This window comes from Uranotaenia lowii, chromosome 2 (assembly GCF_029784155.1).
Source record: "Uranotaenia lowii strain MFRU-FL chromosome 2, ASM2978415v1, whole genome shotgun sequence".
NCBI lineage: Eukaryota > Metazoa > Arthropoda > Insecta > Diptera > Culicidae > Uranotaenia > Uranotaenia lowii.
Window position 1 is genome coordinate 360,011,092 of NC_073692.1, and position 12,178 is coordinate 360,023,269.

The following is a 12,178-nucleotide window of genomic DNA, read 5'->3' on the forward strand; positions in this document are numbered from 1 at the left end:
CAATACGAACAAAATTGACGAAATTGACAAGATTGATAAATCTGACAAAATTGAAAAAATTGACAAAACTGACAAAATTGATAAAATTGACAAAATTTACGAAAATGGCGAAATTGACAAAATTTGCATAATTCACAGAATTAACAAAACAAAATTGACTTAAATTGACAAAACAAAATTGGTGAATTTGATAAAATTGACATGGTAGACAAAACCGACGAAATTGACTGAACTCACAATGTTGACAAAATCAATTGATAAAATTGACAATATTGATAAAATTGAAAAAAAAAATTGCAAAATTGACAAAATTGGCGAAATTGACCTGATTGACAAAACAGACAAAAAATGGCAAATTGCCAAAATTTCAAAATTTTCATAATTTTTTATTTTCAAAATTAATTCTACCGATTTTCTACGTTTCGGTATCGTATTTTACTCTAGCAATTGAAATTTTATCCAATAATTTTATCAATGTATTTGTTTCCATTTACTTGAGAGGTTGAATTATTTGAAATACATAATCAGGCATCTTTTTTCAAATTGTATTCTTAATTTTTAAATTAAGAATTAAAAAAATTGAATTTTTAATTCATAAATTTTTTTTGGATCATTTTTAGTCGTTATAAACAGTGAGCGCGATAAGCGCCTTTGAGTATGCAATACAGTAATCAATATGCACAAAATTCAGGTATAGTACAAGAATATTTTAAATAAAATTTGTAATTGTCATGTAAGCCACATAACATTCAAGACATCAACGGTATTTGAATCAATTGAATTATCTCGATAGCACCTCAGATAGCACGAAATATGAACAGTAGAACCCCGCTTATCCGAGCTCTGATTATCCGCGCTTCCGCGTTATCCGAGCCACCATGTATATCTAAAATCCATGTTAAATGTGTTTTATAATCACGATACATTATTAAGCTATTAAATTGACGTTTTTTTGGCAATTTTAAAATCCAAACTTGCCAGAAACGTCGATTAAATAGAAAAAGCCCTGTAAGCACCGAGTTATGCGCCTGAATGATATGCAATACCAAGTATAAAAGTATAGTGTTTGTCAGTGTATTTGAAGTTTTACTTATCCGAAGAGATCCGAAGTGTTCCTCGACTACCTCGGGGTTCTACTATATATTGCTGATCCACTCTTTTTTTCTATTTCTGCGATAGCTGATTTGGGCTCCCGTAGGGTACCACTGTAAAAAAAATTACAGTATTCAAGAAAAAAATGAGCATTGTTCTACATAAGGATTATTTATCGACTGAAATTAAATCGGATGAACAAGCGGAAAACATTTAAAGATGATTTAACAAAAAGTTGTCAAACAAACATGTATACCAAATATTATTATCGGATTATCTATTGTTTATAAAACAAAAAATTGTGTTTGCTTTGAGCTTGGTCAATCAGCGGTCAAAATCACGGAAAAATGAATAATAAAAAAAAAAACTGTTTGCGATGGGATCAATCAGTGGACAAATTCACGAAAAAAAAAAGCTGTAGTTGTTTAAATAAGTTTAGAGTTCGACGACACGGTAGCGATCATTCATTGAATGTTGGATTTCGTGCTATGTTTTGCAGTCGGAGTTTTCCGTATAAAGTTTAACTGAAAAGCGGTTAGCGTGTAGAAAACCGACAGATTTTATACTGATTTGACAGATCGCACAAGTTTCGCAGTTATGAGTGTGCAGTTCAATTTTTTGCGATGCGAATGGTATTATTTCCTATAATAGATCATTATCCGTACACAACTCCTTTTTTTAACTTCTCATATACGATTTGTTACATTTTAACGACAGCATAATTGAATTCGACCAGCATATAAAGTATCAAAGACGCATTTATCGCATCAAAAATCTTCGTCATGCCAAATTCGTTAATTCTCAGGCTATGGAAAAATGTGTTTTCAATAGTGTTCAATATTTTTTGTTTTGTCTGGGATTTGAACGCTCGTAATTAATTCAATCTCAATGAATACTAAGAATAATAATATTTCATCACAGAGAACAGACGTACAAGCTCGAACAAAAAATCTTCCAAAAAGTGTGTAAAATTTCAAATGCTGACATTCAAAAAATACGTTAGAAATTGACTTGAAATAGTGCCATCTATTGCGCCGTTCAAAAGTTACAAATCAAATTTTCAAGTGGCTAGTTTTCGAAAAGGCCCAGCCAAAAAACAAAAAAATTGTTATAAAAACAATCGTTGGAAATTTTACACAAGTTTCATGGGCTAGCTTGTATGTCTGTTCTCTGTGATTTCATTCCGATGACTTCATGTTTTGTCCTCTCTTGCAAAATAATGACACAGAAAACAGACGTACAAGCTCGAACAAAAAACCGTCAAAAAAGTGTGTAAAATTTCAAATGCTATCACCAAAAAAATACGTTAGAAACTGACTGCAAACAGTGTCATCTATTGCGCCGTTCAAGAGTTACAAATCAACTTTTAAGTGCCCAGTTTTCGAAAAGGCGTAATCGTAGCCAAAAAACAAAAATTAGTTCAAAAAGGGTGTTGGGATTTTTACACAAGTTTCGTGGGCTAGCTTGTACGTCTGTTCTCTGTGATAATGATTTGAAGATTGATTCAAGAATTTACTTCTTAACTTTTCAATGAAATTAGTGAGTAAGAGTGAATTTTTTAACTGTGTTTACTGCTCCGGCTAGCCTACCGCACGGAAGGCTACCGTCGCTCGATTAGAAATTTTCCCAGTAACCGCAATATTCTTTTGTAAAGCTTGATAAATATATGCACTCAGAGGAAATCTTATAAATTTCATAAGATACATCTTATGAACCACTTTTTTGCGTCCAAATTAATTTTTCATAAGAGTCTTGTGAAATTCTTTCAATTTTCTTACGATGTTCTTATGAAAAATAGAAGAAACGGCATTGTGAAAATGATGAACACATTCATTATAGCATCAGTTTTTTTTCATCATCTAACAGTACGAAGCATTCGCCAGTTATAGTTATTATAGTTTTCCTTCAATGTTAAATGTTATTGTTATCTCCGGAATGGTAAGTTCGATTTGATATTTTTGGTGTGAACGTTGAATATATTAGTAAACTAAAATACATTATTTGTTTACTTTTCAGCAAGCTGATCGGCAAAAAAACGAAAGGTCGAAGATTAAGATGCGGCAAAAAAAAACTTTGATGGAGCCGTCTGTTTATGCACTGCTGATGGTGACCATGGAGGATTGGCAAATTTGGCAAACAATAAAGTGAATGTTTTCAGCATGAAATATCGAGAATTTTTCTTATTAGAAAGTGATTTACTGTTTCCATAAGAATCTCTTATGAAAAGCAACAACCTCTCATTGAAGTAGGCGTTCATCTTCAGAATTCATTCGCGTCATAAGACAATCTTACGAATTTCATTAATTTTTCTTATGGCGCCACTTCATAAGAGAATCTTATGGCATACATAATAGTATTTTTCTGAGTGTAGAATCAATTTTAGCCTGCAGCGCATAACATTTCACAGGTTTTGAATTTCCCATTTTTCTCACATTTCTATTATATTAGCTGTAGCTATCTATTGATAGAGAATGATGGTGAATCTTTTTATGGGTCGATTCACGATGACGTATGTTCCCTTTTGTGGTGACCGTGACAGTTCGCGCGTCCTGTTTACAAAATTTTACGAACGAGAAATGCACTGACAAAATACTTCACACATTAGTGTGTGCAATTTCACACATTTTGGAAATAAGTAGACCAACACATTAAATGTGTGAAGGTACTGCTGCACATTTTTGTGAAACACCGCTTAAGAAACGAAATGTGAGCGTTTCACACATTATGCAAAAAGCGTTTAAAACGGGAAAATGTGTGAAATAATGAGGGCTTAGAAAGGAAAATGTGTAAAATCAAGAAATATGGAAAAAGGCCGCTATTTTTATGAATGATTGGAACCGAATGAAATGCTGGTGATTTTTAAAGTGCTTTTATTTATTTAAATGAGGATTCTAAATATTTTTTTTTTGTGTTTTTGAAAACTCCTCTTAAGTTTCTGCCGAACAATTCCTCGCCAAATGGTACCGACAGCAAGCAGTTGGCTGAGTCCGAAATCTAGAATAAGGAACAAAATAATTGATTAGTATGATGTTTATAGATTTGAATAATGGCGGCAACTTACATTTCACTTGTTACGACGATCCAACCGTATAAATTCTTCGACGTATTATGGTTGACACCAAATTGATTGAGAAAACAACAAGTGTGATTTCACACACTTTCATCTTATAAAGACTGATTCGGATAATGTGTAAATTTCGAATCTGTATGGTGTGTAAAAATCACAAACCGTTTTGACAGCTCCATATATTTGCCGATAATGTGTGGAATAATTTGCAAAATGTGTGAAATGATTTATCAGTGTGGGGTGCGGCGAATTTTTTTGTGTAGCTGCACGGTCAAGAAATTTAACTCAAAACTCAGTTGAGAGGTAGCAAAAACCAAGTTCTATTTTGTGAATTAAATTTAGCGCATTTTTTGGTTTCTCATGTTTATCTTTTTGGAAATGAACAGAATGTTGAAAATTCGTAAAAATTTCGAAAAGGAGGTTTGTTTATTAGAATGTTTCAACATGTTTTCAAAACCCATCTTCAACACATTTGTTCTGGACCAACCAGTTTGCATTGAATATTCTGGGAAAGCGCGTCTACTTAAAACAAAAAATCCCATCGAATGTCCAAATGTAGAAACTTCTAAGGAATTCCAATGTGCCGAATCGATTGTCCGGAAGCCTCATGTGTTATTTTTACCGGAAGCTGTAAACAAATGCACATACTTGTACCACCTTGTACGATAACAAAATACGTTGACAGAAGAATCCAATATAGGAAAATTCTCCTGTTAACATTCCGAAAGTAAAGTCTGCACTATTATAATTTTCTACGACATGATATTTTCGAGGAATAAAAATAACGTCAGATAGTTTGACAACTACTCACACTGACATGAGACTTAGAACAAAATTCCTCTCAGTTTTTGGCTAGAAGCCCTATCGTCGACATTGTGCGGCAGCAATTCGAGCATGAAAATTTTACTGGTATCGACATTCTCGTTAATTTTCGAGCAGCGCCAGTCAGTATGTCAGTGGTTTAACTTTTAAGTTTAAGTCCATTTATTCCAGCTGGATTTCAGCTGGATTAACAAACAAAATGATTGATTTTTCATTATTTGATACTCGAAACATCAAATTTTCTTTTTATTTTTTTTATCTCAAAATTGAGCTGAGAACTTTTGCTAAAAACGTGTGAATGAGAATTAAATGAGAACCCAAATGTTTGCTTTGCTTCATCAGCGTGTAGAATTGGAAAATAAGGAATCAAAACAGGAATCGCGAAATGTCAAAAACAGTGAGGCCAGGCACTGCGTGAATCGACCTATTGACATCACAAATCGTCCAGTCATGTTCCTAAGCCCCTGTGGTTATGCATTTTTTCTAAATTGTCAATCATTTTTTCGCACTTACTTCTTTCTGAACTATCAAGTGAAGATCATCCAAACACATATACTAGCAAAACATCAAAAATTGCAATCGAGCGCAGCAACAATGGTTAAAATCGGTCATTATTTAACGAAACGGCATGCATTTCACATTGAGTGTCCTGGTCGGACATTTAGTCGCCTCATTAAAATAGTGATGAATATCACCCTTGAAAAAGTTAGCCAATTTTTGAAGCTTAATAACTTTTTTATCTTAACTTTAATTGAGATGAAACCTTCGTATGGAATGTTTGTCATAATTTAGGCTTTAAGAAAACCCGTTTTTGAAAGAAATTGGTCGAAGGAGACAAAAGTTATTGACGAAAAACTGGTTTTTCATGTTCCTCTCGAACAAAATGTCTCAAAATTCCATACACACTTCAGGCTCGTTGAGCGACCCCTTCCCGTGGTCCGATCTGGCCCAAATTTGGCATGAGATCTTGCACTAGGCCCAGGATCAATTTTAGCCTGCAGCGTATAACTTTATAAAAAGTCGGGTCATTTGGGGCAGTCTAATCCCCAGGGATCAAGTATCCTCATTCTCCCCTACACTATAAGTCGTAAAAGGCACTTAAGGCAAACATCTATATTTATTTAATGCCCATTTAAAAATAATTCTCAAGAAAATTTAGAGTTAAAAAAAATAGTAAAATGAGTACTTATCAAAAAACACTGCATTGCATAAATTCAGGCCTTTGATGTTGTTATTTTTATGACGAAAGTTATCCCGCATCAATACACCATAAATTCACGCGATTTCTCGTAGCACTCAAAGAAATTAATTTTCAAAACAATTGAATTACTTGAAATTATTTTTTGTTTATTTTGTAAAAATTCAACAATTTTTTGCGTCTTAAAACAAAATTTCCAAAATGCATTAAAAGTGAAGACAAAAAATGAGTGCATTTAAACAAGTAAATACAAATTCGTGTCGAATGAATTGCAATCAGTAAATCCTAGCGATATGCGCTACATTTCAGAGAACGCAATTCGAAAGCGTGTGCCCATAAAGGTTCATCCAAGGTCTATATAGTTATTCTCTTCCTCCCGGGAAGAACAACCAATTTAATTGGTAACAACAAGAAAAGAATCATAAAGGCTATCACGTTCTACCAGTTTTTTTCTTCGTCTCACCATTCGCATTTCGCTCTCGATACCACGACGACGTAGTCGTTGTCGATGATTGGTGCTGCTCGATCCACTTCTTTCCACGCTTTCGGTTTGGGTACTTTTTCTTTCGATACAGATGTAGGTAACTTTATTGTTTGGTAAGGAGTATATTTTTCAAGATCAACCGGTAGAGGAATAACGAACGAAAAATAAAAAGAGTTAAGGTCACACCAGTGAATGAGATCAACAACTGTGGGCACGAAGCCAAAGAAGGTGCCCTCAAGCACCTACTCGTTCCTCGGTGTTATCCAAAGAGTGTACGTATAGTAAAATAGCGCAAGGTCATCCGACAAGTTTTTCTGATACATTTTATTGAAAAGATAGTTGGAAGTGGATGGTTTGTTCTTTTAACAAAATTGTTTTTTGATCCTGATTCTGCACCGGGCTTGATCGGTCCCACTTCGATGGTTCATGGCTGAAGAACACGTGTTGGTTGAGACTTCAAGGATGAAAGCAGTAGGGAAAGGATGAATAATTGAATTCACTGGAAGCAACGAAGTGGCGTTTTTTTTAATTGGAGGATCAATGGTTGAAATTTGTACCAGAAAATAGGAAGTCGTTCTCCTTGACGTGTCCATCTGTTAACCTGTTAAATATGCTTAAAATTCATTTAAAAAAAACTGGTAGTTTTCCGACTAAAGTTAGTGAAATAACTTCGAAAGTAAGCTGAACAAGTCAATTTAAATTTTGGTAATAAATTGACTGTTGAAATCTACACTCAGGAAAATAAGCTGTAACAATTTGCAAGTTTCAACGGGGAATATGTGATATCGGAATGTCAAACGCCAAGTTTTGTTTTGCCTAGTTTATTGATCTCTATACAGGTGAATCATGCGTCCAGGATGGCAAATCCTTCCCACGGGTCGAGGAAGGAAAACCTGGACGCCGATTCACCAGGCTTCACAGCTTGAGCTAACAAAACAACAGTTCTACAAATAAATAGGTAAGTAGGGTTTCACGTTGTTTGTGTGGAAGGAACCTTTTGGGATTGATTTGGGGCGGGAGTTTGTTTTCGTGAGGAGTGGGGAGGTGAAGAAGATTTGATCAGTGATCTGCGATTTACCAGCCATAATGGGCGTGGGTTCCGTCGTAGCTGACATGAGCGACCTCAACAGCTGGGGAGTAGGTCAGGGTCTTGGTGGCGTGGGCGGACACAACTGGGGCAGCGTGGGCATAGGTAGCGACAGCTGGGGCAGCGTGGGCGTAGGTGGCAACTGGGGCGGCATAGGCGACCTGCTTAGCGACAACTGGGGCGTGGGCGTAGGTGGCAACAGCTGGAGCAGCGTGGGCGTAAGTGGCTACGGCTGGGGCGGCATAGGAGACCTGCTTGGCGACAACTGGAGCATGGGAGTAGGTGGCAACAGCTGGGGCATGAGCGTAGGTGGCAACAGCTGGGGCGTGGGAGTAGGTGGCAACAGCTGGGGCAGCGTGGGCGTAGGTGGTAGCCAGAGCCAGCTTGGGGGCTTCGTTGGTGATGCGGGTGTCAGACTTGCGGACGCTGGAGTATGGGGTGTCGACGGCCTTGGAGTAGTGGCTTACGGTGGCATCATGGCTGCGGATGGTGCTCTCGTGGGTAGCTCCGATGGCTGGGGTGGAGTAGTGAGCTGGGGCGGAGTAGTGAACTGGAGCAGCATGGGCGTAGGTGGCTACAGCTGGGGCGTGAGAGTAGGTGGCAACAGCTGGGGCAGCATGGGCGTAGGTGGCCACAGCTGGAGCAGCGTAAGCCACAGACTTGGCCAGAGGGGCAGCCTGGGAGATGGTGCTGTAGCTCACAGCCGAGGCTGGAGAGTAGTGAGCACCGTACGACACTGGAGCTTCCAGGTATCCAGCGCTAGCAACGGCCAACGAAGCCAGGAATACGACGAACTGCAAATACAACAACACAAAAAGAAGGCACAATTAATTTCCAATCACAACACACAACTGGTATCCTCAAATATAGATGGCACTGTTCTATCACTAAGAGTCCCGTACCTTGAAAGCCATTATGCTGGTACTTGAAATGAGTGTGTTACTACTGAGTTCACTGTGATCAATGATACTGTTTGTTCGGCGACGTCCAATATTTATATCAAAAAGTTATTACGAACCAAACCCAAACTATACCACACTATTTGGTACATACTCTACATATCTTCAGAAGCTCTCAGAGGTGCCTCCAAGGGGCCGAACAATAACCTCGATCGAGACGGAATTTTACACCACCTCCCGAAGACAGAACAACTGGTGTGGATCCAAACCCCGGCGGTCCCGAGGAAGGGTGGCGGTGGCCAGGATCAAAAAGAACTTCTACGAAACTTCGCGACAATTCGCGTAAAGCCTTCCACCCCAAAAGGAAGCTCACACAAAAGCCGAGAGCAAAGCAAAGCGAAAAAAAACCATTTTAATAACAGCAACTAAATGTGCACCTTCGTCCGATCGATCCTAGCACGAGAGAACCCACCCGAGAGAAAAGAGGGTGTCTTATTTCGGATCGGCAGAGACTTGATACCGCCAGGAGACAAACAACACACTTGAATCCACCCAACGTGAGATCGTATGTATCTGTAGAGGACTTTCGCTTTCGTTCGGTTTTCGGTTCTGTCTGTGGGAGAACCCTTTTTCCGAATCTTGCGCGATGTCTTTTTCGGTTTTGGATGACGCGATCATCGAGTTGTTGTTAGGCTCCAATCAAAGCTCCAAAGAGTCTGTCGAACTTCACGAATCACTAACCTTCGGTTTCATTCAAGTCAAGTATGGAATGGGATAGGTGGTGTGTGGACGAATTGTCTGCTAATGCCACCTCACTGCAGTTTGTTGTTTTTTTTTTGTTAAAACTTTGGGAGGGGACCGAATCCCATTTCCGAATTTGCAATCGAGCCTCCTCCCCCTTTCGGTTTCAATCAAACCACCCGGTTAGTTTTCATTGAGTTAAACTGGCTTGGCCCGGAGGAAGAACGTATACCTAACGCACGTTGCCAAAATTTAATCCAATTTCATCTCCGGAGCTCGTTTGACGGGTACAAAAAATACGAAAAAAAACTGTCCTCACACGAGACCCAAAACGACTAGGGGTAGACAAAAAAAACTGCTCTAAGTTACCGTACTCCGAATTGATTGATCGATTCACTCGAGTCGCTATCAATCGGGTCGGCAGAGATGTGAATTACTCACTCCAGCAGCGTGTCGCTGGAAATCTCGTCAGGTTAGATGCGGATTAGAGCTAGACGAACCGTCTGGACCACCAAATCCGTGCGGACTCTAGGGGCAACAACATAATTGATTTGGACTGTAGTTCGGAGTCCCAATCCGAGCTGGAAGGTGGAGTATCGAACATTTCTGGCTGTTAGAATTTGCATCGCAGCATTTTAGACAACGTTTAACTGCCAAGTGAACATGCAACAATTTGATAAGGAGGAGTGTGATTTTCGAACGAGTGTTCTGAGTTGGGTTCAAAGTTGAGAGTGAAGAAAATTCGTGTTGGGCATTGACGTTCTCGAATATCTGTGATTGCTTTTTGAGAAATATGGCAGCGGTGTGTTTTTTGTTACGAAATCAGCTTTAGCTCAACTGAGCCAGAAACAGAATAATAATAATTTGAACTCCAGGACAATCTAAAAATCATGTTTAGCTCAGCTTGTGCCAAGAGTGTCTTTGAGAAATGAGGCAAACGATGATTAAAATAAAGCAACTTCAAACCATTATGTGAGAGAAAATATATCACTAAAAATTATAAATTAGGTGTTGAGAAAAAGTGGTAGAAATTTTGACACTTACGGCAAATTTTGAAAGTTTTGCCATGCAAAAACATTTTCAAGATCTGTGGCCTTCTAGTTTTTTTACAACACGTGTTGTATTTTCGCATGCTGTGATGCAAAAATAGCAATACGGCTGAAATAGAAACAGTGTTGTAAAAAAATACAACGCCCCAAGATCTTGAAAACATTTTTGCATGGTAGAATTTTCAAAATGTCAAAATTTCTACCATTTTTTCCCAACACCAGTGAACTTGCTCTTAAAGTTATTAGCACGAGTCTGAAATTTTCCCAACGAGACTTGCCGATCCAACGTCTTTGAAAGTTCAAATTGAGATATTTTTAAAGTTAAACGAGATTTGATCTTTTATTCAAGGTTCCCTAAGCCTAGGCCAAAATCAAGCGAAAACAAAAGATAAAAGGCCATTTACTATTTTGGCCATGTTAGTTCTCGTTTCAAAGTTTGTTAGTGTCAGACAAAAATAATTCTATAAGTTTGTCTTCTACTCATTGCATACATAAAGGCGCAATTTTTTAATTTTTAGATAAAACAGTTTTTTAGTCCTTTTTATCAGGTAGTTGTTGGATACATGTTAGTTTTTGGACAAATTAGGATTTAGCGAAAAACAATAATAATACCAAAAATATACAAAAATTAGGAAAATGGATTTCAAAAATCATTTCTTTACTCACAGTTATCACACAAACTCAAAAAATAATAAATTTCACTGATAAAATAAATAAAAACTGCCCAAAACAAATCATAATAATAGTTTCAAATCAATGATATTTTCGGTAAGTCATTGTTAAATTTGTCAAAATGATGCTTCTTATTCTGAAATTGGATTTTTGCTTCAAAATAATTTTCAAGCTGTCTAATTGATAATTTAGTGTTAGGTTAGAATAAAAAAAAATATTTTGTTCACTTCATAAACCTAAACTAAGTTACAAGTGAGAACTATTCCTGACTATGTTCGAACTAATTCTGAAGCTTCCCTAATGAATAACCCCTTATATATCATTCTATCACAAAGAACATATGGTTCTTCTTAATCAGTTTCATTAGCTAACAACTGTTTTTAAATAATACAATTCTAATGAAGCTCGTCTGGTCGCATTCCAATCAATCAGTCGAGGCCACAGCTGTTTTGTTTTTATTACCATTGTCCGTCTGGATGGTGTTGATAAACTGTTTGGATGGTGTTGACGTAACTTCTTTCTTCTTAGGTGACTTCTTCCAGAAATTCAAATGTTTCGATAAGGTGTTGATATATTCAAGAATTTTTCAATCTCGTGTTGTTTTTCCTCCGACAACTGTTTTGTTTTGTTTTGGCTCTGTTGATATTTCCGTCAATGCTGTTTCGCCTATCTTCTAAGGCTTGATGTTTATTTGAAGTGAATTCCTTCTAGAAAGAACTAATCGAATTGCAAAATTAATTATAGTTATCGTTACCAATGTTCCGGTGAATGATCCAAAAAGGTTGAATTTCCATTCCAATGACTGATTTTGTAGTTCGATGAAATCCATTTTTGCACAGAGATAACGTTGAGTTCGTCAATTACTATTTCAAAGAAATAGTAAACTATGATTTTTTTTTGAGGTGAAGTTTTCTAAAATATATGTTATGGCCCATAATATGGGTATAATTGATCTCTGTAGTGTAAAGTTGTGAAATATTTATTATTTCCTAAATTCGATAATACCGCTGAAGTATCAGGTACAGCATATTTAATCATTAATTGTATCATTAATTTTTTGACATTTA

General features: G+C 37.1%; 1 protein-coding gene across 1 annotated transcript; it reads right to left on the reverse strand.

Moving 5' to 3' along the window:
- Positions 1-7,468: 7,468 nt before the first annotated feature.
- Positions 7,469-8,806, reverse strand: LOC129749045 (larval/pupal cuticle protein H1C-like). Its single transcript, XM_055743870.1, has 2 exons — positions 8,653-8,806; positions 7,469-8,544 (listed from the first exon to the last, which is right to left on the reverse strand). The coding sequence occupies exons 1-2, from the start codon at positions 8,662-8,664 to the stop codon at positions 7,738-7,740; spliced, it is 819 nt and encodes a 272-aa protein (XP_055599845.1). The 5' UTR covers positions 8,665-8,806; the 3' UTR covers positions 7,469-7,737.
- Positions 8,807-12,178: the final 3,372 nt, after the last annotated feature.